Source organism: Tyto alba, unplaced genomic scaffold (assembly GCF_018691265.1).
Source record: "Tyto alba isolate M040663 unplaced genomic scaffold, T.alba_DEE_v4.0 Super-Scaffold_8, whole genome shotgun sequence".
Taxonomy (NCBI): Eukaryota; Metazoa; Chordata; class Aves; order Strigiformes; family Tytonidae; genus Tyto; species Tyto alba.
In genome coordinates this window covers 19535349-19563147 of record NW_024881329.1, presented here as the reverse complement: position 1 = coordinate 19563147, position 27799 = coordinate 19535349, and the positions used below count along the sequence as shown (strand labels likewise).

General features: G+C 42.3%; 4 protein-coding genes across 4 annotated transcripts; 2 read left to right on the top strand and 2 right to left on the bottom strand.

Annotated features, from left to right (window-relative positions):
* Positions 1 to 1096: 1096 nt before the first annotated feature.
* On the top strand, positions 1097 to 12746 carry LOC104362661 (olfactory receptor 1019). The gene is made up of 2 exons (XM_009968987.3): positions 1097 to 1692; positions 11816 to 12746. Exons 1-2 carry the CDS (start codon positions 1097 to 1099, stop codon positions 12744 to 12746), a joined length of 1527 nt encoding a protein of 508 aa, XP_009967289.3.
* On the bottom strand, positions 5471 to 6406 carry LOC104362670 (olfactory receptor 1013). Its single transcript, XM_009968996.3, has one exon. It carries the CDS (start codon positions 6404 to 6406, stop codon positions 5471 to 5473), a length of 936 nt encoding a protein of 311 aa, XP_009967298.2.
* Positions 8028 to 20652, bottom strand: LOC104362668 (olfactory receptor 1020-like). Its single transcript, XM_032993995.2, has 2 exons — positions 19754 to 20652; positions 8028 to 8082 (listed from the first exon to the last, which is right to left on the bottom strand). The coding sequence occupies exons 1-2, from the start codon at positions 20650 to 20652 to the stop codon at positions 8028 to 8030; spliced, it is 954 nt and encodes a 317-aa protein (XP_032849886.2).
* LOC104362667 (olfactory receptor 1009) lies at positions 15804 to 26670 on the top strand. Its single transcript, XM_009968993.3, has 4 exons — positions 15804 to 16383; positions 18933 to 18956; positions 25074 to 25977; positions 26628 to 26670. The coding sequence occupies exons 1-4, from the start codon at positions 15804 to 15806 to the stop codon at positions 26668 to 26670; spliced, it is 1551 nt and encodes a 516-aa protein (XP_009967295.3).
* The last annotated feature ends 1129 nt before the right edge of the window (positions 26671 to 27799 follow it).

Below are 27799 nucleotides of genomic sequence, written 5' to 3'. Positions count from 1 at the left end.
AAACAGATAAGAGGTCTGATAGTACATGGTCTACTGCTTGCTATACTACAAAGATCACAGGATAGAAGCACTACCTGGGTTATTTGGCAAACTCCAGATTGTTTTAGAGGGGTGTGAAAGCTTCTGCAACTGACTTAATGCTGGAATGAAAGATAAAATTTGTTTGACTCAATTCAGATTTAAGGGAGGTTCATGTATAAGTCAAGCAAGGGCACACATGTTGAACTTTCCTCATGTGGATGGGTCCTTTCCAATGGTATAATTTGGTGTCTTGTTTAACAGTTTAAAAACTCTCAGTGGGCAATTTCTGTGACTATTCGACTATTCCTAACTGCTGTTTTAGGGAGACATGAGCTTAATTTTTTTTTTTTTTTTAACACAATATCAGCATCTTAATACCCCCAATTCATAATGGCACTGTAGTACTGTCGGGGTTTCCACCGGTACCAACCTTTTAAAATTATTTCCACTGTCTTTCTCAATTCACAAGAATGCTATGGATATCAGAGCATTTAAAGGGGACGTTAACACACTAAGTCTCCTGTTTCAAATAATTACAGAGTTTCATAGGAAGGAAGAGAAGAAATTAGAGTTTTATTTTAACTTGTTCTGACTCTCCTAAAAGAAATTATTTGAAAAATGTCTTGATCTGTCACCAGGGCTTTCTCTCTTTTATCTTTTGAAACAAGGGTAGGGGTTTTTTTAGTTTGCTTGTTTGTTTTTAGATGCAGAATGACTTCTAATGCAAGAATAAGTTGCTGTGGTTACCTCTTTGGATCTGATAAGTAACAAGCTTCTTAACTTCTTTAGGAGGTAGAATAAGCCTTCCAATTTGTAAAGTGACTTTATCAAACCAAATTAGTAGTGACTAGACCAGAATAAAACCATTACAAATAAACTCAATCATGCATTTTGTTTACTTTAAAATGTATTGAGACAAACACTGAATATGTTGTTCAACAGTTCCTGTCTCTGAAATTCGTATTTCCTGATAAAAATAAATGGATCTTCAACATTTGTTTGTGGGGAGAAGAGGAATTTGATGACTCTGTGTTTCTCTGCATCTCTGCTTTTCTACAGCAACTGTGTTACGATGATGGCCAAAGGCAATTGCACCCCCAGTGCTGAATTTGTTCTCTCGGGGTTCTCAGAGCAGGGGAGTGTCCAGGCTGTCCTCTTCGTGGTCTTCTTGGTGATCTACACGATCACTCTGCTGGGGAATCTGGGGATGCTCGTGTTAATCAGGCTGGATGCCCAGCTTCACACCTCCATGTACTTCTTCCTGAGCAGCCTGTCCTTTTTAGACATCTGCTATTCCTCCTCGATCACCCCCAGACTGCTCTCGGATCTCCTAGCAGAAAGGAAAGTAATTTCTTATTCTGCGTGCCTCACACAATTTTATTTCTATGCGGTCTTTGCCACCACCGAGTGCTACCTCTTGGCTGGGATGGCGTATGACCGCTACGTGGCCATCTGCAGCCCGCTGCTCTATGCCACCTCCATGTCCAGCAGAGTTTGTGCACTGCTGGTAGCTGGCTCGTACCTCGCTGGGATCGCCAATGCCACCATCCACACCGGGTTTGCACTTCGGCTCTCCTTCTGTGGTCCCAACATCATCAACCACTTTTACTGTGAGGGACCCCCACTTTATGCCATCTCTTGCACGGACCCCACCATCAATGAGATTATGATGTTTGTTGTGGTTGGCTTCAACCTGTTTGTCACTAACCTGACCATCCTCATCTCTTACATCTACATCCTGGCCACCATCCTGAGGATGCGCTCAGCTGCGGGCAAACACAAAGCCTTCTCCACATGCGTGTCCCACCTGACCACCGTGACCCTCTTCTACGGATCTGCTGCATCCATGTACTCACGACCCAGCTCCAGGCACTCCCAGAACCTTGACAAATTGGCCTCTGTGTTTTACACTGTGGTGACCCCCATGCTGAACCCCCTCATCTATAGCTTGAGGAACAAAGAGGTGAAGAATGCATTGAGGAGACTGATGGAGAGGAAACAAGCATCTGATAAATAATTTTCCCTGGTGCATCAGAGGAGTTGAGACATCTCCTCAGAAATGTTTACATTTTCCATTTCTGTCTGCTATGGTATAGAAGCAGCAGTGCTCTACTGTGAGCTACTGGGACAATTGTATTGGGAAACCTCTGCCTTGTTCCTAAATACTGGGTCATTAACACCTCTTGGATTAGACCATTCACTGACCTGTCTCTGGGATGTGTTAGTACTTTTATTTGTGTTTACAGTCTGATATCATTTTAATTTCAAGATTTTAAGCCCTTCTGACTATTTGTAGCTTGAGAATGCGTTACCACTGTTGTCTTGAGCAACAATGACAACAAATAACACTGCTTTCAGCTTGACAATGATGAGAGCTCTCTTCATATCAAGTAATGGGCACATATCTGGTGAACACAAGACTCACATAATTTAATGAACCCTGTATTAGCAATAGACACTGGGTTTCATGACAACAATTCACTGCAACGAGGCTTGTTAGGCCTTTTCTACAACTTATTTCAGCTCAACTGTAGCTGTATTTTCAAGTTTATTTGAGAAACTTCTGCAGTGCCTGTAACTTGCTCAAAGAGCAGAGAGCTATCATCTGACATATCCTATGAGTCATGGTAAAATTACCCACTAGTCAGCTACCTGCTCCTGATCCTGGAATTTTGATCTTATTTTGGTTATATTATTATTAACTGCTTCTACTTAGTTCTCATCAATTGTATGACTTCCCCTCTAAAATAAATCAGGTGAACGATTAACAAACTTTAGCAGCTATAGTGTTGCTAACCTCATAGACCAGTAGGAGAGAAAAGAGTGCTGACTGGGAACAAAAATGGGGTAGAAACATTTAGAAATGATCCTGATCAGACCCAAGACTGACACGGAAGAAGCTCCCACCACAGCCAGTGCTCCCACCAAGCACACCACCATACTTCTTCAGCAAGGAGTTCAGGGTGCTGCTGGGCCACTGCATCATCCCACCAAGGAAGAAGGATGTCAGTCTGCAGGTGGGAATTTAACCACAGGGATGAGGGGAAGGTACTTTAATCAGGGAAACCTTGAGGAGCATTGCTCTCCATCCCTCCAGGCCCACACAATTGTCCTTAATACAGTCACATGCCAACACACTGACCCTCCAACTCCTCAGCTTCGGGGCCTGAACTAGCTCTGAGAAGCAAGGCAGCTGTAGAAGTGCACTTTGTTGTTAACAAGGAAGAAAGTTTCTTTCCTTCTTTCTTTCTTGTTAGCCCCTGCTAATTAGTCTCTCACGGCTTGTTAAGAAGAATGAGGTAAGTTGACTACAAGCCCACTGAGAAGCTTTCATGATGATTAGGAAACTTTTTCGGTAAACCCCAGAAGGTCTTGTTAAGCTGATGACTCCTGGAAGGGTGGTTGGTCCCCGAGGACCACTTCTTGCTCTGGGAAGGGGAGCAACATCACTTGTGATGGAAATAGCTGTAATGACCTGTATGGTGAGAGCCTGGAGCCCGGGCCTGCTGGAGGGCTCTCACTGTTGGTACAAGTTTGGTCATACACTCTCATTAAAGAAAGAGACATCTTTGTATTCATGACACGTGCAGATAACATGGTTCCATTGGTTCTCTCTAATGGGGTGATTTGTCCCTGCCTGCTTTTGACCTCCTAGCAGAGGGAGCCAGGGAAGCTCGTTGTGTTTCTCCTCACCTTTGGACCTCCTCAAGGACACCTCACATTTTGAATTTCTTGTCATTAATTGCCTTGAGATAGATTTGCTTGTGTCTTTTTAAATTCTGAAACTGCAAGGCAAGTTGAAAAGCACTACATACATCCTCCATGTCTGACTGTTTTTCATAAACATGATTTTCCTACCTTTACAAATCTGGGACTGGAGTATATGCATGGGAACGGGCTCACCTGGCTCTCAGCATCTAAAAAATTAATTGTCTAATTATGAGATAGCCAGCCAGGTCCCCTCTAAAATATGCGTGAATAAGAGGATGCTTTATCACATCATAGGACAGATGGTTAGGATGGATGTGGTACAACAGGAGCAGGCCTGAACATGAAAAGGACTGGTACCATGGACCCAGTGTCTATAGTATATGCATTTCAGAATAGTTTTCTCTAGATTAAATTTATTCTGTTCTGTGGATCTGAACAGCTACTGAAGGTCAAACTGCATTAGATTCCTTCTTCCAGCCAATTTTCAGTTTGTATTCATCCAAAAGGAACTCCGTTCATGCAGCCTGACCCCAGCCTGTGATGCAAACAAAAACACAGCAAGAGGAGAAATCTGGGAGATCTTCAAACCTAAACTCTTTAAACTATACTCTTTGTCTGAAAAAAACCCAGAAAATTAGCAAAAACACCTTTATTGATCACAAATGGAGACAAAAAACTCTGCCTTAAGCACTCATCTTTTATTTATTTAAATTTGAAGAAGATTAATCTACTTCAGACCACCTAATCCCTCCTCCCAACAGTCTTAATAATATTAATGATAATAATAAAAAGAGCTTTACTTTCTCTTTTTTTTTTTTTTTTTTTTTTTTTTTCACTTTCAGTTGGACTAAAAGCTTAGAAAGGAAAAAAAAGATACTTTAATAACTAAGAAACCACTTGAGCTTTTTAGCATGTTTTCCTACAAGTAGTGTTGGAAACTTTTTGCTTAAGGTACAGAAAAGGAGCAAGATGCAGTGAAATTCCCCTGGCCAGGTCTGGGTTTGGTTGCCCTCATGTAGAAATCTGGGGCCATTTGCTCTGTCCTGAGGTGTGGAGGACCTTGGTGTGCACTCGACACGTATGCTGTGCAGCCTTCAGAAGACTTGGGCCATTCTGGAGTGACATCTGAAAGCTTAGAGGGAAACCCGGGGGCATCTCCAGGGTGTTTATGTTCAGGCAACTGAACTCAATCCCAGATGCCTCTGTACTTCTTGACATTGGTTCTTCCAATCTGACCCACCCTATTCACACTGGAGTGAATATCTCACTGGGAAAATAGTCTAGGACTATGAAAAGTATGTTTATGTGGTGCAGTACAGCATCAAGAAGAAATAATTGGGACAGCTCAGGAGTAGAGGCACGTTACTTCATGACACATGGAGCTCTACCTGAGCTACTGGTTTGGGTATAAGTAAGGAATATTTAATCCATATAAAGCACAGGGTGAAGAAGATGATGTACAACAATGAGGCCAGCCACTGCTAAGATCCCATTTTATAGCAGATATAAATTATATATGGGGAGAGGCGGGAAGGAGGGGAGGTCTGTCTGTACAGTGACACCTCCTGTCCATCAGGAAGCACTTCAGGATCAGAAGAGTTTACATTCCTGCATTGCATCCTCCTGCACCTATTGTGAAAAGCAAGAAATGAAAACACAAACAAGAAAAATAGGTACACTCCTTGCTCTATGCATCTTTGGGGATGTAAACCCTGTTTTGTTTTTTTTTTTTGTTCTGTTAAGATGCTGTTTGTCTCTTCACCAGTCTCTTCAGTGACTCCTTCACCTCCTGGTTCCTCAGGCTGTAGATGAAGGGGTTCAGCATGGGCATCATCACTGTGTAAAACACAGAGACCACCTTGTCCCTCTCCAGGACATAGGTGGAGCTGGGCCGAGTGTAGATGAAGAGGATGGAGCCATAGTAGAGGGTGACGGTGGTGAGGTGGGCAGCACAGGTGGAGAAGGCTTTGTGCTGCCCCTCGGCCGAATGCATCTTCAGGACAGCAGCCAAGATGAAGGCGTAGGACATGAGGATGAGCACAGAGGGGAGGATGACGTTGGAGGTCAGGATGAAATACAGAAGCACCTGGTAGCTCTCCGCCACGTCACAGGAGAGCTTCACCAGAGGGGGCAGGTCGCAGAAGAAGTCATCGATGACGTTGGCGTCACAAAAGCTGAGGGCAAAAGTGCGGCTGGTAATGAGGGTGGAGTTGGCAAAGCCGCTGAGGTAGGAAGCAGCCACTAGCCCCATGCACAGCTTCTTGGACATGGCAGCAGTGTAGAGCAGTGGGGTGGAGATGGCCGTGTACCGGTCGTAGGCCATCACCGCCAGCAGGTAGCACTCAGTGTAGGCCAAACCACCAGAGACAAAGAACTGAGCTGCACACCCAGCAAAGGAGATGCTCTTGTCCTCAGAGATGCAGTTCAGCAGGATCTTGGGGGTGTAGACGGAGGAATACCAGAGATCCAGGAAGGACAAGTGCCCAATGAAGAAGTACATTGGGGTATGGAGCTGTGAGCTACGGCATATCACCACAATGAGGGTGATGTTGCTCACGAGAGTGGTGGCATACACTAAGGTGAACACCAGGAACAAGAGAAGCTGCAGCTTCGGGTCAGTAGTGAACCCCAGGAGGATGAAGCTAGTGACCGAACTGTGGTTCCTCTCTTCCATGGACAGGGGAAAAGGACTGACCTGGAGACACAGATCACGGTGGCTATTTGGTATTTGCAGTATAGGGTCTGGGGACACCAGCTAAGAGAAGGGCTTCCATGTTGCTGGTGTTGCTCTCTGTACCAGAACACAGCTACACACACACACACACAAAAGAAAAAAGCAGAGTAAATTTTGTACTGGGAAGGGCTGCACTGTTATGATTTTGGTTGTGCTGTTTTATGTCAAAGTTTTGGTGTCTTTGCATCACTTTGAAAGCTGCATCTGCTGGGAGCATGTACATACACACATTGTGCGTGGTGCAATGCATATGGGTATGTACACAAGCAATTTCTATATATTCCATATAACGTCTTAAATTCTTAATAAAACCTAAACAGGAAACAGGATATGAAAATATGGGTGGGTATTTACATGTAGGTATGTATACATGTATCTCTGTCAGTATTTGCTGACTCTGTATTCCCTGACTTTTGTGAATGTGAAATCTCAATCTCGTACATCGGGACTCCTTAATTTGAAGTACATATGGAGAAACTGGAGATACCCGTTGAAGACAAATGCATGTAGACTCACCAGCTGGTACAAACCAACACAGCTTCATTGCATTTGTTTTCATGAGTCATACCAGTAAAAGGACTGTCTCGTTAAGTTTTCTGTTCTGCATGAGCAAACACTGAATGGTTGGCTGCATGCCCTAAAAGTTGTAATTACAAATGTGTGTATCTGGGAAGACCTCTATTTTTAGGCACATTACTGAAGGCTGCAGGCATTCAGTGTGTGTATGTGCCCACCTGAATACAGACACACTTGCATCTACAGAAGTTGGAATTCATTTCACCTGACATTGTCAGTCTGAAAACTATTTAAGCTCTTTCACAGCCAATAGAAGTGACAGACTCTTCCATAGGGAGGCCAGAATGTGAGTTGTGTCCTGCTGCTTCCTTGCAACTTTGCCTGTGCTCCAACCAGGTTTGTGAAGACCCTCTCCAGGTGCCCCTGGTATTACAATGGGCTTGATGATTTTCTCACCTGGCCTCGTATGTTGATTTTAATATTTGTCATCAGGTAGCACAAGGCAGAGAGATGAGAACACAAAGAAAAGGAAAATGAATCCCCTTGAAGATTTATCTTCTTGGCTATCTGTGACACCATATCCCTTTTTGCCCAGAAATACTTACTCATGGTCTTGTCCAACAAGCGCCGATGGGATCACGAGTTTAGAGATCATGACAACAAAAGCACAATGACACTCTTTGTGTGACATCCCCACTCCAGCTCATCTCACAGGGCAGAGCAAGCAGGTATGTCCTTGCCTGTCCCAGCACCACCTGTGGTGTGTGGCTGGGGATATTTATCCATTTTCTAGTTCTGTGTTTCCTTAAGGACCCTGTCCCTGAAGTGTGTAGTTCAGCTATTCAGTATGGACTTTGTGATGAACAAAATGCTTCTGCACAGTTGTGCAGCCCCCAGAGACCCCCTGAGTTACTCCCTGCACTTCAGAAAGAGACTTTTCAGAGCTTTCATGGCTCTCCATGTTACCTGCTCATTATTTTCATCACTACAGCTGCAGAACAAAGATGCAATCTCAAGAACATCCAAGTTATTTGCATTTAGTTGATTATATCTTTTTGCCAGTCTGCATCTGGGAGGAAACAAGAACCCTTCCTAGGAGTCTCCCCAAGCATCCTTCACCTCTTGTGGATCGGGGGCTCAGCATGGGGAACACCAGGATGTAGCCAATAGATACCACTTTTTCCTGGTCCAGGGAGTAACTTGAACTCTGCAGTCAGTGGGGAGAAGTGGGAACTTTTATTAAATATTCAGGTAAGATATTTAGGATGTTTATTTTGGAGCAAGGCTAATTGCTTCCTAGAGCACCTGGCAACAGGGTGGAGAATGGTCATAGGAAGAAGCCTACACCTGTAGAAGACAACATTGACCTAAATCATGCTCATGCTCATCAGCTGCTGTGCTAAATAAAAACACTGAGGTAGTTATAAATGACCTGGAAAGAAAGGAAAAAACCCACAATAAACCCCCATAATTAGCTTTTAAATTATCAAAAAATGTTGTTTTCAATTTCATTTTGGTATTTATTTCTGGAGTCCTGTAGGCTGGGATGTACAATGAGAAATCCCACACCAATCCAGGGGACTGGCCGTGGTGACGAGCACCAGACTGTGTGCCACGTGTTAACACCACTCAGTGATTCATTTCATGCCTCACCTTTTTTGATATTTTTTTTTTCCTTTGAGCAATTCAGTGCTCATTCAGCCAGTGTTAAAATTGTATAGATTTTAGGGGAATGAAATTAAACTTCAAGCACAGTTTATGAGCATATTTGGAGGGAGCTGTGCACTGCTGTTAACCCATGCAGACCAGCTGGTTTCCAGAGGTGAAGGATCTGCTCCAGCCAAGCATAGACTCTGCTTAAGAATTCAGGTGTCTTCTCTCATTTTTATGACAAATCTTTGGCAACTAGAGACCAAGACCCACTGGATATCTTAGGAAAAGAAGCCACACAGACTTTCAAAAGCTTTTTTTTTTTTTTAGGTTTTGCTTTCTGCACTGCTTCAAATTAAAATTTATTAGAGGATTTTTGGTATTGTTGCACACTTGAGCATAGAGTGCGTTTTTGTGTTTTCTAAGATGTAACGAACAGAATAAAGTTAGGGAGTAAAAACAATAACACAGACATGATCTGGCAGATTTCATACTATTTCAAGCTGGTGATACCTTTCCTACTTTTGAAACTACCTTAGACACCTGTTAGAAAATGTTGCTTTTGTCCCCCTAGACTCAAATTCTGCTGAAAAGCTGGGCACCCAGTGGCATTTAGGTAAGCTGTGAATATGGGATCAGGTAGGTCTTTGAGTATGCTGCCAGATAAAGGCAGAGTGACTTCAGAAAGGGGAATTACCAGGTGGTCGTGTTCAACTGGTCCTAAGTGCTGCCTGTATCCCAGAGGGATGCAATGGCTGTAGTAGCTGTATACAGCCTACTGAGGGTTTTGGCCCCAGATCTCATTAGGAAAAAATAATATTGAAGAGAGAAGTCCATTATGGAATTTACTAGAGGGCCTACTTGTGAGAAAAGTTATAACATTTTGAAAATAATTGCTGCATTTCTTTATATATCCATGTGTTTTACTAAATAAAGGCATCCCTCTTAGCCGTGGGGCCATGGACAGCAGTTGTGAAGTGACGGAGAGAGGTTGTCCCCAGGCAGCCTGGGTAAATGCAGTTTGTCTGAGGAGGTTTATAACATCTCTGAATTCTCACTGTCAAGACAAATGTGCATATGGACAGAGAATATCATTCCTGCTAATAATGGCTGGAATAAATGGTCTCTGAAATGCAGCTATTGGAGGTTCTGAAAGTAGCAACCTACTCAAATTAATACAGAGAGACCACCAACTCTGTAAACTACATCTCTTGGAGAAAGCAGATAGAAAAGTGTTTTGTGAATCCATACATGAAAACCACAGTATGGTAGATAATACAAGTTATGGCACTGGGATCCAGTGGACAGATCCCAGTGAGAAGTATTCCATTTAGGTAAGATTGCAGTTTTGTATTGATTTGTGTGTAGGTGATTGCTATTGTCTTGCTCTTCTCATCAATGATCATAGCAAAAGTAAAAAAAAAAAAACAAAAAAACAAAAAAAACCCATGAAAAAACTTAGTGGAAGGACAATTACTGGCTTACAGAAACCATCAAAGTCAAAGATCAACATCTGGGGTGGGGTTTGGAGCAAAAGGATGCTAACAGGGGGAGATCATGACAGCAGAAATTCTTGCAAGAAATATCTTTGCGTTGCCAAAATCCAGATTAAGTGGCACTGAGAAAGACACTAGAGAAAGTTAGATGATATCCAAGGGTGACCGTGGAAAAAAAGTTGGGATTTGCTTTTGGTGAATCATGTAGACATTCACTTTTCAGCCATTCCTGCTCTTCAGCATGGGAGAAGGGGGAAGACATCTTAAATCCAGATATTCAAAGAAAATTCTTCCTGGGCTTCATTAGTGAGCCTGGAGATGAAGAAATTTATATTCCAGGTGGATTTTGCTTGTTGTCAAGCTTCTATTCTCCATGGACTGGAATGCCTCCAAGGTCACAGAAATGAGTATAAATACCACTGGAATGCTAAAAAGTACAGAGGGGGCTTGCCTGCCTTCTGGAAGTCATCCTCCTCCATGCAGCTTTTAATGAAACTGTGCTAAAAAGCACGCACAACGTTTGTTTGAAGATGAATTATGGCCTTTTCTCTGGAGAAATAGCCAAGCTCATCCCAGTTGCTGAAGGAGCTGCATGGATCTGCACTGAAGATCTGAGTTTTGTTGGAGAAGTCATGTCCAAGGTGAAGGAATCTTCTGTTATGGCCAGTCCTCAGCCCTGAACCTGCTCTGAAGTGGTGGGACATGAAGGGACATCACGACACTAAAGTAAGCATCTCTTTCTTTTTGTCTTATGGACTTGAAGTTAGTGAGATAGAGGAAAGAAAGGACCAGAGGTGTAAAATATTTAATTTATAGCAAAAAGACAGAACAGCAGAAGGAATCCTACATGGGAGGAAGACTCTCCTGCTTTAAAATTTAGATGACAAAACAAGGAGAGATGTAGGTGTTCCATCTTTTCATAGGTGCCACTGTAATGGCAAGAGATGGCCTTGATGGCCAAGGCAAGAGGGTGCTCGCTACTTACAGCACAAGCTGCCCTGCTCAGCTCCTTCTGTGCTTCTTGTATGGCCTCAGATTCACATCCAAGTTAGTTTACCCATTGTCACTGTGCCACTGTGTATTTCCTTTCCTGTGGCGTTGTCAAGACTCTGTATACTGAAACCTGCATGTTTGTATCAGCTTTACAAGAAAAATGGTCATGATTTTGCTCTGCTTTGTTTTGCAAAGGGAAATAAAAGTCAACAAGGAAACTATTTCTTCAAGTTGAATTGTTTCATGTTGGTTTATTTAAAAAAACCCAATTCCTTTCAAAATGTACCTGTCATTTACTACTAAGGAAAACCCAAAATTTTTGAAATATCTTAGTTTAAAAATAAAAAGGTTATTACTAAGAAATGCCCAGTGTATCGACCTTCCTACTATGTTAAATCTCCCCAGGAAGGCACAAATAGGAAGCTGCATAGGAGATAAAATGCTAAACCCAGGTGGGAATTCTCACTGTTCAGCTTGACGAGTAAGTTTTGGTTTTAGGATCTTTTCAAGGCCACTGGACAGAGGCTTGGTGGTTCTGAGACATATCCAGAGTCCAGCTGACATTTTATGACCCTCCGGTAAGAAGGGCTCTGCCTCCCTTTAGTGACAGTGAGGATGCTGAGGGTCCTGCTGAGCTGCCCAAATCATTGTCTATCACTTTACCTATGTCCCACAGGTTGAAAGTGTTACAGAGAATGACACCTGTCAATCACACTGATGTGAGCGAGTTCATTCTCTTGGGGCTGACCACCCACCTGGATCTCCAGGTACCCCTTTTCTTGGCTTTCCTGGCCACGTACCTAGTGACGGTCCTGGGGAACCTTGGGATAATTATATTAATCAGGATAGATCTTCACCTTCACACCCCCATGTACTATTTCCTTGGCCACTTGGCTTTTGTTGATGTCTGCTATTCCTCCATCATCCTTCCCAAAATGCTGGTGCAGATATTGATGGCAGAGAAAACCATCAGCTTCTTGGGGTGCGCAGCCCAGCTCTGCTGCTTCGTTGTTTTTGGAGTCACCGAGTGCCTCTTGCTGGCCGTGATGGCCTACGACAGGTATGTGGCCATCTGCAAGCCCCTCCTGTACCCTGTCATCATGGGCAGATGGACATGCCGGTGGCTTGTCACTGGCTCGTACGTTGTCGGCATCTTGCACGCGGTGACACACACCACTTTCATCTTTACTTTCTCCTTCTGCCTCTCCAATGTTATCAACCACTACTTCTGTGACATTGCCCCACTCTTAGCTCTTTCCTGCTCCGACACCCACACCTATGAGGCGGTTGTCCTTGCTCTTGTCAGCATAAACTGTTTCAGCACCATGACCATCATCTTTGTCTCCTATACTTATATCCTCCCTGCTGTCCTGAGGATCCGCTCTCCGGAGGGCAGGAAAAAAGCCTTTTCCACCTGCACCTCCCACCTGACGGTCGTCACCATGTTTTACGGGGCCATCTTGTTCATGTACCTGCGCCCCAGCTCCGCCTTTGCGTTGGATGAGAACAAGACGGCCACGCTGTTTTACACCATCATGACCCCTACAGTGAACCCCTTGGTCTACAGCCTGAGGAACAGGGAGGTGAAGGCTGCTCTGAGAAGAGCAGTTGGGAGAAGGCAGTGAGTGGAGGAAGCTGGTGACCAGGACAGTATTTCCTTATTGCTGTTATTGAGTGGGATTCAAAACTGCACTGAAGTCTGTCTGAAGGCGTATTGAGGTAATTTCTTTGTAATATATCTCTCTTAGTTATAAGGAGAAGTCAGGTGACTGACACAATTAGTGTGATGAAGCCCAACCTCATGCACCACCAGTGAGCGGTGAGCAGACCCTCCACGCAACTTGATTCATCCTGTTTGTCTCATTTCTCTGGTCAACGACTACAAAGAAAGTCTGGATTACCCTGGTCATGGGTTTCTGGCCTGCTAAGGTTCAGAGGAGAACCCAGAAGAAAAGTCAGAAACCCTTTGTCTATGGACTGCCTCTGAAACCCAGTGCCTCCAGGGCTGGGTGGGAATGGGATGGACCTCAAGGACTACAGGACATCATGTAATCAGGTAATAACTGTCACACAAATCTTTACTGGAGTTTCTCAAGCTACTACCTGTTGCTTGGAACTCTAATAAAGGTTTTTCACCAAAAACTTAGTTCCTGCAAGTGAAGTTGCAGGTTGAGTTCAAGGCGTTTGGTCCTTCCAGATGTCACAGTGAGTGCTGGTGCTAATTTTTCTGAAAATCTCTGTGCAATTTAAGCCCTGCCTTTACTGCTCCTAAAGCCGCTTCTCAGATGGTGTGCAAATGTGAATAACTTAATCACGTGTTGGGTAAATAACAACTCTTCCAACATTTATTGAGCCATTTATGCTGTATTTCCCAGCCCTTTAAAGCCAATTAAGAAATAAACTTTCTGCATAATTCACCAAGAAGTTACAGAAAGGAGGTTATTATCAATATCCCTAAGGTCTCTTGGTCATAGTATTAAGAAACAAATAACTTTGGGTAAAAAATACAAGTAACCAGCTTTAAAGCTGGGATAAACAATGTTCTTGCTCAAGTAAATTTTCCACCCACTTGGTATTTCCTCACACTTCTCAAGAAATAGGCATCTCTATATGTAATTCACTTTGTGGCAAGACAAATCTTTAAAGCAAATCAGATGGATCACACCCCAGAAATGCGCCTGTTCCCAAGCAATGGAGCTCTGTGTGCTTGTGTACGTTTTATTGATATCTAGGGTTATGAGATGAATCCATGCAATCTGTCCAAGCCTCTGTGAGCTGCTCTACTTGTAAGACCAGTTTTAAATTTAATTTAAATTAATTTTATTTTATTGTTATTTTCCTGTCTCATATATATATATGTATAGAGAGATTGTACATATATATATGTGTGTGTGTGTATATGTGTTTGACAGAGGAATATAAAAATAATTGCATTTCTCCCAAAGGAAGTTTTCCAAAACACTTCTCAACGAAAGCACCTCAGAAGTCTCAGTGGATTAGAGACAAGAGGTAAAAAGCAATTAAACCAGGCAGGCTGGACAGATGGAACATATAAGTGTACTCTCAATCTGTCATGAATTACTGCAAAGTAAGGAAGAAGTAAGAAGCAAGAGCTCAACTGGTAAGGAAAAGAGGACATCCAGATTTGTTTGATAGCTGAAACTTTACGGTGATACATAATTTTAAGGGGATATACAATATCCTTGCAGAATATAATATATAATTCCTTGCAGGAAGCAAGAGGGAAAGAAAATGGCTTCCTCATTCAGACATGAGGTCTGTAAAGATGAATTTGATTGTTCTCAGTTGTATCTTTATTAGACAAGTCAAAATGAACTATTCTATTCATGTAAGAGCAATAGAACAGATGGAGAAGGAAAATCACAGGGCACATGTAAATATTCTTTTTGAAGAATATGATACCAGTTATAATTTTTATATTTTTTGGAAAGTTATTATACCAGTTAACAGGTAAAATACCAGTTACAATATATCTCTATCTCTGCAATGCTGGGGAATTCCATCCTGAGCAATTTGATGACTCTACAGGTTTTCCTGCAGTGGTTTTGGCCCCTATACCTGTGTCAATAAATGGATGAGTTTTCTGACATACAGCTGAATCCTACGCACTTCTTCCACCTTGGCATATAGTTTATTTGATGTTCCTGTTATAAATATGTCAGACTCATTAATGCCAGTTTTTACACTGATTTACCTGCTGATTATCCTGATGGGAAAGCTGTACTCATTCTACTGAGGAGATTTAATTGCAGTGGCAGAAACCCTACAAGCAGCACAATATTTTCCATGATCTTAGACTAAAAGTGGGTCACTTTACCCAACAATTATATTGGCTCTTTTCTTGGTTTGTTTTAAGCATATATTTATGTTACAGTGGATGCTTCTGAACTACTGTGGAGGGCTGCTCCATATTTCTCACTGATTTCTGTGATAAAAAGTCAGGATGCATTGATGTATTTCCATATATTTAAAAATAAGTATGAATTTTAGAGTGAGGAGGCATAGAGAAAGATGTTATAATGGCAAAGAGTTGTTGCGTCACCTTTATTTTTAATATTTTTTTTTCTCCCAAATGATGTCACCACACCATTTCCATACACCCCATAAAAGCATAACTCTAAATTAGCAAAATAAATGAAAATTTATGGAAGAATAAAGGGGATTTTAATCTTTTTTTCTCTGCAGCAATGCAAGAAAAATAATCTTTAAAAATATCTCCACTGGGAAGGCTTGCTAAAATTTTGAAGGTTGTATTCCAGTTCAAATTCTGTGAAAGGTCTATTTTCATTACTGAAGTAACTGATTTGTTATAGGAGTCACTGAACCCTTCCTTTCACTCTTTTTGGTTAGAAATTGTGAGGGTTACACTGAGATGTGATATACATTATTGAGAGTACAACAGATAAAAATATGTATGTATCAGAATGAAGGAAAAATTGAGCACTTGGTAGACTAACTGATACCAAAATAAAATTTCCACTGTCTTTCTGAATTGTTTTTTGATAAATATTGATTTAAAATGAAACAAATCTCCGATAATGAGAGCATTAGCCAGTACAGCCACTGGGGATTGTTGGTCTTTTTAGGTGCTGATTCTCTCCATTAATTTATCTTTTTTTATTATGGCTCTGTGAACATAACCTACAGTGCTTTTGGAGAAGATGGCTGCGGAAAATCAAACTGAGCAAGTTACAGAGTTGACTCTCGTGGGACTGACAGAAAACCCACGACTACAGGCACCTTTATTTGTCCTGTTCCTCCTCATTTACTTCATCACGCTGGCAGGGAACCTGGGCATGGTTGCCTTGATCGGGAGCAGCAGTCGGCTTCAATCACCCATGTACTTTTTCCTTAGCAATTTATCTCTCCTAGATGCTTGCTACTCATCAGTGGTGGCGCCGAGGACATTAATGAACCTTCTGATGGTGAAGAAAACAATCTCTCTAGCCGGATGTGCCACCCAGCTTTTTTTTTTCATAGGTTTTGGGACCACCGAGTGCTTCCTTCTGGCTGCGATGGCATATGACCGCTACGTGGCCATCTGCAGCCCTTTGCTTTACCCGTCCATCATGTCTCCCAGGGTCTGCATCCTGCTGGTGGTTGGTTCGTACGTGCTTGGCCTGCTGCACTCTTCGGTGCACACGGACTTCACCTTCAGCCTGTCTTTCTGCCCGCCAGCCACGGTTGACCATTTCTACTGCAGCATCATGCCTGTTCTAGCTCTCTCCTGCTCCGACACCCGTGTCAATAGGCGTTTGATATTTGGCCTCGGGGGACTGGTGGAGATGGTGACCGTCTTGGCCATCCTGATCTCCTACTCCTTCATCCTCTCTGCCATCTCAAAGATCAGGTCTGCTAAGGGTCGGCACAAAGCCTTCTCCACTTGCACCTCCCACCTGGCTGGAGTCACCATCTTCCATGGGTCAATCCTCGCCCTGAACTTCCGACCAAGGGCCAGTGCCACCCTGAGCACAGACAAGATTTTTGCTGTCTTTTACTCGCTGGTGGTGCCCATGCTGAACCCCCTGATCTACAGCCTCAGGAACAGGGAGGTGAAGGATGCCCTGAGGAAGTTTGTCATGTGGAAGTAGCTTTGGCGTGATATTTATCTGGTGGTTTTCCAGTAGAGGATTCCATAGCTTCACTTGATGTCAAGGATTTTTATTTCCCCACACTATTAGTTAAGCTTCCAGACTTGGTTTGGAAACATTTCCAAGTCTTGCTTTCTTTCTACTACTGACTTGTGCCAGTCACCAGATACCATAGAGAGTCTGATTTGTTTTCTGTGTTTTATTGTACGTAGCTTTATTTTTCCCCCCATCTTGGCCTTTTCAGATTACATCGGACATTAGTTCCAGGATCCTTGATAGCCCTGTCAAAATGCTCTTCCACAGCCATCAGCATCTCTCAGTTTATAGCTTAAAACCTGCCTTATGACCTCCTTTTATTTTCAGGACCTCACTCCCTTATTGTTAAAGGGCAATTAATCTTTCCTGTACAAGTACAGGAAATTTAATGAAACTAGTTAATGAAATCCATTTTTTTTTACAAGAAAAAACAGCATTTGTCTCACCTATATTACGTACTGCTTGAGATATCTGTCCTATTATCTAAAGGATAAAGCTAGATAAATTGTCTAAATCTTGAGGTTTGGTAACTAGGTTTTAGATAGATAAGACTAGGTTATACGAATACAGTCTTAAATGCTCAGGTCGATATGGGCCAGGTTTTGACTGATCTACAGAGCACTTGGTTTTCTCTTTCCAAAACATTCAGGCTGATTGAACTGCACCTGAAGCACAGGGCAAAGAGGTATATTTCCAGCTCTTCCTACAAAAATGATGCTTGCTTTATGAGGTGTCAGAACCACTTATGGAGAGGACCTCTATTATGTATTTCATGTGGGAAGTTTGTGTCTACAGCCACAGGTTTCTACATTTTGTAGATCCCTTCGCTGCAGAAATCAAAGCAAAATAATGCAATGATGCTCTTAGCAGAAAAAGTATTTCCAAAAAACCAAGGCTGGTTCTCATATTGCAAGAGTTTACGATTCTGACTCCCCTGCGCTCTAGACCAAAGTTACCCTTGGAAGTTCACTGAGTTGGATCCAGCATATGCAAGACTCTGGCAATCTAGATCTCTTTTAGGAACATCACACCAAGTCTAGGTAAACCTTTGAGTATTTTAGTTGTCTCTGCTTTGGAAACTTAATTAAAAACAAGAGGCAATAAGGACACCCAGAGGGGGGTAATTCATCAAGCAGCAGTGAGCCCTACAATATTACAATTCTCATCTAGGCTCCCTTTCTCACAAAATGTTGGACAAGATGGTCTTTTGGGGTCCAACTTGGGCTTTCTGTGGTTCTATGATTCTACTATGTATAGCATAAGTAAAAATATCCAACAAAATAGAAAGAGGAAAACAAGCTGTGGTGAGGGTTTTAAAAGAACTAAACTATCTGATATCAAAAGCCTATGTCTTGCCAAGCTCTTTAGCATTTAATTATATCGATTTTGGATCCTTCATTCAGCTGTAGGTGGAAGCCACTTTTTCCCCAGACCTAAGACAGAGCACACAGAAGACTCCGTTCACCATTTATCTACTTTCAAAGTATAAGCTAATTCCCATGCTACTCACAACAGCTAAGGGAAAGATATTTTCCTGCTGCAGGCAAGGCACTTGGGTCTGTAACTCTGCAGAGTCGGAACTCATCCCACCCCTTGAAGGTGTCCGAGCAGCATCAACAGGCAAGGGGCAACCAAAATCAAGTGTGTGAGGAGGAAGACCCTGTGCTGAACTTATTCAGGCAACCTGAATTTTGCCAAATTTTGCAAGGAGGTTGTAGAATTGCCACCAGTCACAAATGCTTATGAGTGTGCACTGAAGGAACAATAAACGTCCTTTGGAATTAATTAGGACAAGCAGAAATCAGGTTGCTTTTTCTCTTATGTGCCTGCCAGGTAAAGTTGAAGGATTGCAACTCCTCAGTGTTGTGGCCATTCCCGCACCATGTTTTATGTCCCCTCTTCTTTAATGAACCGTGATTTGAAAAACTGCTGGTTTTTAGATTTTTTTTCAGACCCAGACAGCTATCAGCTACCCATAGTTTATGTGTTCAGGATTGTCTTTCAACTATGGAAACTAGACACGTGCTTAATTTTTAAATGAAATACGGCATTTGGTTTTCATGGCATGCTTTAGCGTGATCTGGGCATTTGGACACAGGACACTGATGCATATCTCTGGGTTTAATTCCATTTGTCTCACCGCTTAAGTAAATGACACTTAAGATGTATGCAAAACACCACTTAAAATGAATGTCAGGCCCCCTTGACACTATCACCATGCAGAAATTGTTCTAAACACTGGGCAGTCTCAGAACAGTTCATTGTCCTGTGTTTTTAATTCTATTATGTACCTTTGCTTCATTTAAATGAAGATGTATGCTGAAGTGTGCAGCCTGGGGAGGAATTCCACTGAATATTCAAAGGTACGGCTTGAGATCCTGAATCCCACCAGCTTTTTCACTTTTTAAGTCAGAAACAAATGCGCTGCATCTTCTCAAGTCTTTTACCTTACTTTTTTTTTTGGCAAGCAAATTTAAAAATACACTTATTCTTCCAAAATGTTCCCTCCCACCCCAGCAGCTTAACTCTGATAAATAACTTGCAGGTAGCAGGGAAGAATTTTATTGGAGTTTACGGGTAAGGTCAATAATCTTGGAAGAAAAATACATGTTTATCAGTGAAAACAAGTTATAAATCAATAAACCTATGATTTGTGCTTCCTGTGAGAAAGAGAAGCCTGAAATAATTCAGGGTAATTTCTTCCTACAGGCTGGTGGCTGCAAAGTGAAATAAAGTTTGAGGCTTCCACTCCTCCTGGTTTCCTTCCAAGGAAGATGTGATTGTGGGATCTATTTCTCAGGGCTAAGTACTGTAATTCACTTTTGTGCAGAAACTGTGGAAGAACTGACATAAAATTGTGAGGTTTAGGGAAGAATCCAATTGTTTTAATGCATCATAGCCTTTCTCACTTAAGATAAACTCATCACTCCCTAGCTGATACAAATCTTTTGTGTTGACAGTGGTTTAACATCCTTCTCCTGCACTTCACCAGAGCACCCTTCACCTCCTTGTTCCTCAGGCTGTAGATGAAAGGGTTGAGCATGGGGGTCACCACGGTGTAGAAGATGGAGGTGACCTTATCCAGGCTGCTGTGGCTAGACGCAGGCTGTAGGTACGTGAAGAATATTGTCCCGTAGAATAAGGAAACAGCCACCAAGTGGGAGGTGCAGGTGTTGATGGCTCTGGACCTGCTCGGTGCTGAGCGCATCCTCAGGACCGTGCGGAGGATACAGGTGTAGGAAAGCAAAATGATCACGCTCGTGCTCACCCCGTTTATGGCGACAAAGGCAAAGATGACCATCTCGCTGCTGTGGGTGTCGGAGCACGCAAGCTTCAGCACGGGGCTGACATCGCAGAAGAAGTGGTCAAGCTGGTTGGGTCCACAGAAGGAACCTCCAAACGTGCAGCTGGTGTAGACGATGGCACTGAGAAAGGCCGCGAGGTAGGACGATGCTACCAGCTGCCGGCAGACACGGCTGGAGATGACCGTCACGTAAAGCAGGGGATTGCAGACAGCAACATGCCGGTCATAGGCCATCACAGCCAGAAGATGACACTCGGCGGTTGCAAAGAAAGCAAAGCTGTGGAACTGCATCACGCAGCCAGCGAAAGAAATGGTTTTATTCTTTGATAACAGGTCTGCTAGCATTCTGGGGGAGATGACTGTGGAATAGCAGACATCAGTGAAAGAAAAATGGGTGAGGAAGAAGTACATGGGGGTGTGGAGGCTGGGAACCACCCAAACCAAGACCATAATTCCAATGTTCCCCACCAAAGTGACAATGTAAATCAATAGAAACAACCCAAAAAGAGGGGCCTGCACATATGGACTATCTGTAATTCCCAGAAGGATGAATTTAGTCTGTGTGTGATTTCCTCCCATGACCAGATGTTACTTGCTGAGTCAAAAGGAAGAAAAATATCAAAATTATAAAAAATAATTTCACTTTTGGACCATATTTTACTCCAATCAATCACCAGTTTAACTGCCACATTTTGGTATATTCTACTATATTTTCTAAACCCAAGCTGTACATGTCTTTTGTTTTTCAGTTGAGGTACTTAGAAAAAAACAGGGAGTGAGCTGAAGCAATAGTAATAGCAATTTTATTTTTCTATGCTTAGATACTTAAAACTATAGATTTATTCTAGCATAAATGTTTTCAGATTTAAGAAAAAAGTAAGATCTTTATTCACATTCAGTTTGAAAAGGAATTTGTTGCAGAAGACACCTCAGAGGAGCCTCACAGGACTGCACATAAACCTGGAGCAAGAGTCACAGTCCCAGTGAAATCACAGTTTATACAATGTTGATGACCTCCAGACACTCTCCCTTGACTTTTAATTATTATTTCAGTCTTCAAATCACATTTATAAAACTATTATATATTATTCACAGTGGATAAAATTCACATTGGTAAATTAATGATTTATACCTTTGTGAGCTCCAGCATGCTGAAGCATCCTAAAACCACAGGCATTAGGCTAAGATGCTTACTTGAAAACTGAGTTAATTTTAAAATGTGCTGATTCCAAAGTCTGTTTTGTTAATGACTATATTCTGCTGACAGTTTAAAATGTTGTATTTCTTTGTAACAAAATAATACACGTCCTTCTTTAACATTTGCATAAATCAGTTCACCTTGCTTTAGCTGCTTAAGTAAGAGAAAAACATTTGCCATAAACCACTCTGTGCTCTTATTATAAAGAAAACCTACTTTGGTAAGGCTGCTTTCCAACAGAGCCCAAAAAAAGAGGACATGAGGACATGAAGAAGAAAGCCCACTGCCTAAATGCAGGCTCAGCTTGGCTTTGTCTTGGTGTTGCAGCTCCTCCTGTGCCTCTGCTGCTGTCGTGTGATGGGAGCCAGGGCCTCATCCCAAATGCAGTGGAGAACATCTATGCGTCCACATAAACTCTATTAACTGCCTGATGTGACCTCACAGACTCCAGTAGCTGAGCTGGTGGGTGATGGGGCTGTAAATACGGTCCCTTGTGGTCTCCTGGGAGAAAGTCCCTTAGGGCTCCTCACAGCAGGGTTTACCAAAGGAAAAAAAAAAAAAAAAAAAAGGTTAAAAAAAAAGGGGATGAAATACAATTCTGAAAACCTTTGTGCTGCTTCAGTTATCTGAAAGCCATCACATGGACGAGGCATCACTGGACACAGATACACAGTGACAGTGATGACCAGCTCATATGATGCTTCTGAGATACTTGTGGAGCATGCAAAGGTTTCAGTCTGACCTTGATGACAGAATGAAAATGGGTTTAGAGACATTTCAGATCTTTCAGAGGATTCCCAAATGGTACATAATGCATAACTGACTCCATCTCTGGAGGTGCTGATGTCTCTGTGGACACTGGACAGCCCAGTTTTCCAGCAAGGGCGGAATTATCCACATTTAGGTACCTACGGCCCAGATGTCCACACCTGAGGTGGTGATTCTGGGCTTCCACTATATTCAATGGTGAGAAATGGGCATTTTCAGAGAGTGATTAATTGTCCCAGAGTGAACTAATAGGCCTTAATCACCCTGACCAGCCTCACCTGGGGCCTCCATCTCCACCCTCTGCCCATGAGCTCTACTTAAGCTCAGTCCAGGGAGCTTGCTTCTCTTCTGAGTCATGCTGTAGGTGTTCTGGTTTCCAGTTTAACAACAGGTGCACATGCCTATGGATTCATTTGATCTGCAGTTAGGCTTGATAATGGACCTGCTTAGCAATTGCTGACCCTGACCAGGAGGTAGACTAACCTTGATCTTGAACCTGCCTCATCATCACCGACTTGCCTGATGGTCTGGACCCTTGGCTGAATTTGGCCCAGTTTTCTGGGTCTGCCCTACTTGCCTTGCTCAGGTACTGCGTCATGGTCCCCTGCACGTCATGATGTCCCCCTTGTCTCTATTTAAAGAGATGAAAGAGGACAAACCCCTGTGGCACTCCCTAGTGTCCAGGCAGGGTACTACCCACCACCCATCGCTTTTAGCACCCAACAGCCCAGCCAGTGCTCACTCTGGTAGTCTCTCTGCATCCAGACCATGTTCCTGGATGGGTACCATGGGAGACAGTATTCTTAGTGAGGGAAATGGAGTGATACATTTAACATTATATTAATGTGTTATTCTCTGATCTTTAGTACCTCCTCCACTTCCTAATTCGTTATTAGAATTATGGTCTTCAAGTAGGTTGGCAATATTTAGTTTTGAAAATGGGTAGAGTATTCTTTAAGATTTTCAAGGTTTAGTAAAGATTGATAAATCTTTCTGCCTTGAGTGTTTCCATAGCTACAAGATATTGAGATGCTGTCTCTACGAGATGTTGTTTCTCAGTAACCTCACAGCAGTTTCTGATCTCAGTGTATTCTGGCTCCCAGAAGACAACCCATCTCAAGAGCTGAGGAAATAATAGCTCCAGACATCTAACTCTTGAAATCGCTGAGGGAACTTTCCAATTATATCTGAAGGGGAGAAAAACCAAGAGTGATTGGCATGGGATGATGTGCCCAGTGAGGCTGTTGGCAGCTTATCCCAACCATCTAAGCTGGAAAATAATAAATAGTGAAGACAGGAGCCTCTGGGAGACAGTCATACATGGACCTCCAACACCATGTAGCATTAAAGAGAGAAGAAAGGACACTCAGAATAAGTTTCCTTCCCTGAAACTCTGATTTATAAAGCAAGTGAGAAGGTGGGAAAGTAAGTTTTTTCTTAAGTCAGTGATGATTCTGTGCAATACAGTCATGCAGACAGGTAAGAAAGATCTGATTAGAGGCAACGCCAAAAAATGTAGCAGTGATTGTCACAAGAGCAAAAATTGCTATTTCTCTTTGAAAACATATCCTTGGCTGTTGCTAAGAGTTATATTGGGATGAATGTATACATGTACAGAAGAAATCTTCAGTATGTCTTATATGTTTACCCTGTTCCCAGGCACAATCCTTCTGGAGGACATTGCAATTATTTTATCCTATTTGAGATGAGAACACACACTTTCGAGTGACTTTAATAGCATATTGTCTAATTTTCTGTATTGTTACTTTCCTAGTTTTCCTCAGAAATAAAAAGGTGTAGAGTCCGTCTTTTGGGTGATCTCCTTGGAGAAACTAATAACAGAGGCAGGCACAAAATTAGTCCAGGCTGAAAAAGGCTGGATCTTCTACAGGAAAGCAGAAGAGGTGACCTCTCAGGTACTGTTTGAGGGATGGCAGGGGAACTGGTGTCAAGCAGGGACCCAGGTCAGTGAAAGTCTTCAGGGTCAAGTGGAGGACTGGACTAGGGAATAAAAAATAAATAGAAATCTACTCCAGCATGGTATGAGGGCAGATTAATGCTTTCCTATAGAGAAGGGGGAGCTACATTTTAACTGCTTTCAAATGTCTGTGTTTGAGACACAGAGTTATATTATAACTCTTTTCTAAAAGGAAGTTTTAATTTCTAAATTTAATATGGCATGTTAATCAGTTGCTTGGAAGTACTCGGGAAGTTACAGTTTGCTTAAAATGTAAGTTACATAATAGAAAAAATGGGAAGAACACAATTTTTAGCAAGTCACCAGCTAAGCTGGAAGGTATTGGAAAAGGAAAGATATATACATATGCCCTTCTGTCCATGTATTTATTCTCATGGGATGAGAGCAGTTATTGAAATGCAGTTTATTGTCCAGAGTGGTCACTAACTTTGTTAGCAATTCCTTATTTAAAAAAAATCCATAAACCTGAAACATTATTTTTGTTTCTGAGCACTTAGAATAAGAAGCCCTGAGCAACAAATTCAAACTCTGAGCTACGTGGAATAAAAAAGAGTCTCTGGGACATTGTCAACCTGAAAATCAGAGTGAATGCTAATATTCATCCAGTTTGTGTATTATCAAAACAAACATTAATCAATATGAGCTGCTCTTCTCTTAATGTGGTGAAAATTGCAGATGGATGGAAACAATGACCATAGTGAATACCATGGCGATGTCCAAGGGAAAACTTGCTTTGCTGGTTTTAATACTTTTTGCCTTTAAATCAGTACATGAAGGTGGAAGATGGGCTTAGTTTTAACCAAGTTTAACTTCACTTAGTTTGAGATAGAAGGTGTAGTCAGGAGATGTGGGTCTCTGCATGGCCAAGTGGTTGTGGAACGACTGAACATCCTGCCAGGGTATCTGGCAGTATTTCATTAGGAAATGCCCTCATTATCCACAGAGCACAGGATTAAAAACCACTAACAATTAAGGGATCAAATCAGCATAACTGATCTCATGGAAATCACCTCCCTGCCTGAAAGCTGGGAATGTCTTGCACACTGATGGCTTGGGAAAACTGGACTGTGGTTACAGAATTTGTTTTCAAGGGGCTCACTGATCGGCTTGACCTCCAGGTTACCCTCTTTGTGGTTTTCCTGCTCATCTATGTCATCACCGTGGTGGGGAACCTTGGCATCATTGCTGTAGTCTGGCTCGATTCCCAGCTTCAAACCCCCATGTACTTCTTTCTCAGCAACTTGTCCTTCTTGGATCTGTGCTACTCCTCAGTTGTGACACCCAAAATGCTGCTGAATCTCTCATCAGAAAGGAAGACTATTTCTTTTGCTGGATGCCTCATACAGCTGTATTTCTATGCTGCTTTTGTAACCGTGGAGTTTTACCTCCTGGCTGTGATGGCGTACGATCGCTATGTCGCCATCTGCAACCCCCTGCGCTACCAGATCATCATGTCCCAGAAAATCTGTGTTTTCCTCTTGGTTGGGTCCTACACAATTGGGTTTTTTGATTCAGTGGTGCTCACGGGGTTTGCGCTGAGAGTGTCCTTCTGTGGCCCCAACGTCATTGACCACTTCTTCTGTGATGGGCCACCACTGTCAAAACTGGCCTGCTCTGATATTCGCCTCAATCAAGTACTGATACTTGTTTTTGGGGGCTTCAACGAGGTGACCACTGTATTGGTCATCCTCATCTCCTACAGCCACATCCTATTTGCCATCCTGAGGATGAGGTCTGCACTGGGCAAACGCAAAGCTTTTGGTACCTGTGCATCCCACATGGTGGTCGTCATCATCTTCTATGGGACCCTTCTCTTCATGTACCTACGGCCCAGCTCCAGCTATTCCCTGGGCAGGGACAAAATCGTTTCTGTCTTTTACACAGTGGTGACCCCTATGTTGAACCCCTTCATCTACAGCCTGAGGAACAAGGAGGTGAAAAGTGCTGTGGGCAGAATAATTAGTTGCCTGTTAAAGTGGTAAGTGGTGTGACATTTAGGCAGTGATGGGAATGGGGTCCATTTTTTGGGGTCTTTTTGAAATCAGAGAGAAGCTGTGATAATTCTTCTTTATATAATTGTCTGTTTTATAGTCTGGCTCTATCAATGTGGGATTAATTTGTTATATATTAGCCTCTAGATAGTGCATTTCGTAATAAGAGAAATATGTACTCACTGAAGACCTCCCAAAGGTCAGTTTATGAGGAAATGTGCTAAAGTATCCAGATTGTTTCTGAATACTTGGAAGCAAGCATGTGCTGGGTTTTCTCATTAACCTGCCATCCCTTAGGCAACCCCAAGTCACCTCTCTTGAAGTGAAATACAATGGCAAGGCTCAGCCCTGCAAAAATAACATATTTGTGAGATTTCTGCTGAGGACTTGGACCACTTCTCGGCTGTCTTTGTCCTGAGCCTCCTTGTGGTCACCTTCTCCTACAGTTTGGACATTGTTCATCAGTGCAGTGAACTACATCCCTACCAAGTGTTGCACCTCTTTCAGCCATGAGATGGGATCTACAGATTTAAGGTGAACTTCAGTGCTTCCAGGTAATCCCCATGACAGATAGGAGCGTGCAGGAGAACACCTGGAACAGACCAAGGAGGCTTGGATGGGAGAGGAGGAAATGTTTCCCTAAAGCTGCAGGAAATGGGTAAAATTCAGAGGAACGTCTCTGAATCCTTTTCTTCCACGATGACCCATCAAAGTATGTTCAAAGGTATTTTAAAAACTTTCTGCTGCACTTGAATTATTCAAAATGTGTTTTATAATGAATAAATACTTCAAATGGTTTTGTTAATATACTATATCAAGTATCAGACAGTGACAGTTCCTAAATGTACTGTTTAATGGATTTTTTCAGTACCTATATTCAAACTTAAGGATGTACAATAAAGCCATGGTGCATTAGTTGCAATAAACCTAATATTTCTAATTTTTTCTCTAATTTTATCAAAGCATGTAACTATCTGTATCTGAAGACCATTAGCTGTGGGAATAGCTGGCCAAATTTGAAGTTTAACTGGCAAACATTAAATCTGATCTTAGTCTCCCTCCCTAGCAGGAACAAAACCCCATGATTCTTGTTAAAATAAACATGGAAAATGGCTTGGGCGAAATATGTTGCATAAGGACATAGTATGCTGAATATAGGAAATGTAGCATGATTGACATATATAATTTCAAGACCTCTGAATTTATGGAGGCTGAAACCCACCCAGCCTATGGGTCATATCCCTTCCACATATTAGATTTCAGTTTATATACTATTTTCATGGGTTTTTATTTGCAACTCCTCATTTCCACTTCTCCATTATAAGGGGAAAATGAATAGGCCAAAAATACCCTTAGATGCAGCAATGCACACCACAGCTGCATAGCTGATAAGAGAGGGATGGAGAATTTGGTGATAAACATTTCAAAGGTTTATATCTCATTACTGGAAAACTATTTGTGTAATTGCTTTCTCCAAATTGTTTTTTCATCTTTGTCATTCTTTTGTAAGAAGCAAAAAGAATTTATTTTGGAAATAAATGGAATGCATGTTTTTATTGACCTTTTCAAGGAGGAAGGGGTGTTTTGAGTTGTACCTGCAGGATTGGCAATAAAGTGGGGGAAAATCTGAATCAGTGCTGAAAGTGTTGGCACAAACTCCCCAAATATAAACCCTGCTGTTAAAATATTGCCCTTTGTAGAGCTAAACCCAACCAAAACACTTGTCTGGGGTCAGCACAGCGATCTGTACTGCTCTTCTCTGTCAATATTTGGGTTTGCTGGTCTGTTGCT

Excerpts from the sequence above, each read along its gene's own strand:
- LOC104362670 (XM_009968996.3), bottom strand. The coding sequence starts at position 6,406 with ATGGAAGAGAGGAACCACAGTTCGGTCACTAGCTTCATCCTCCTGGGG.
- LOC104362661 (XM_009968987.3), top strand. The coding sequence starts at position 1,097 with ATGGCCAAAGGCAATTGCACCCCCAGTGCTGAATTTGTTCTCTCGGGG. Across the intron at positions 1,693-11,815 it reads ACCATCAATGAGATTATGAT|AATGACACCTGTCAATCACA; the intron begins GTTTGTTGTGGT and ends AGTGTTACAGAG.
- LOC104362668 (XM_032993995.2), bottom strand. The coding sequence starts at position 20,652 with ATGGGAGGAAATCACACACAGACTAAATTCATCCTTCTGGGAATTACA. Across the intron at positions 8,083-19,753 it reads GTGAAGGGTGCTCTGGTGAA|ACTCCTAGGAAGGGTTCTTG; the intron begins GTGCAGGAGAAG and ends ATGCTTGGGGAG.
- LOC104362667 (XM_009968993.3), top strand. The coding sequence starts at position 15,804 with ATGGCTGCGGAAAATCAAACTGAGCAAGTTACAGAGTTGACTCTCGTG. Across the intron at positions 18,957-25,073 it reads ATGCAAAACACCACTTAAAA|AAAACTGGACTGTGGTTACA; the intron begins TGAATGTCAGGC and ends TGATGGCTTGGG. Across the intron at positions 25,978-26,627 it reads AGTGCTGTGGGCAGAATAAT|GGAGAGGAGGAAATGTTTCC; the intron begins TAGTTGCCTGTT and ends GAGGCTTGGATG.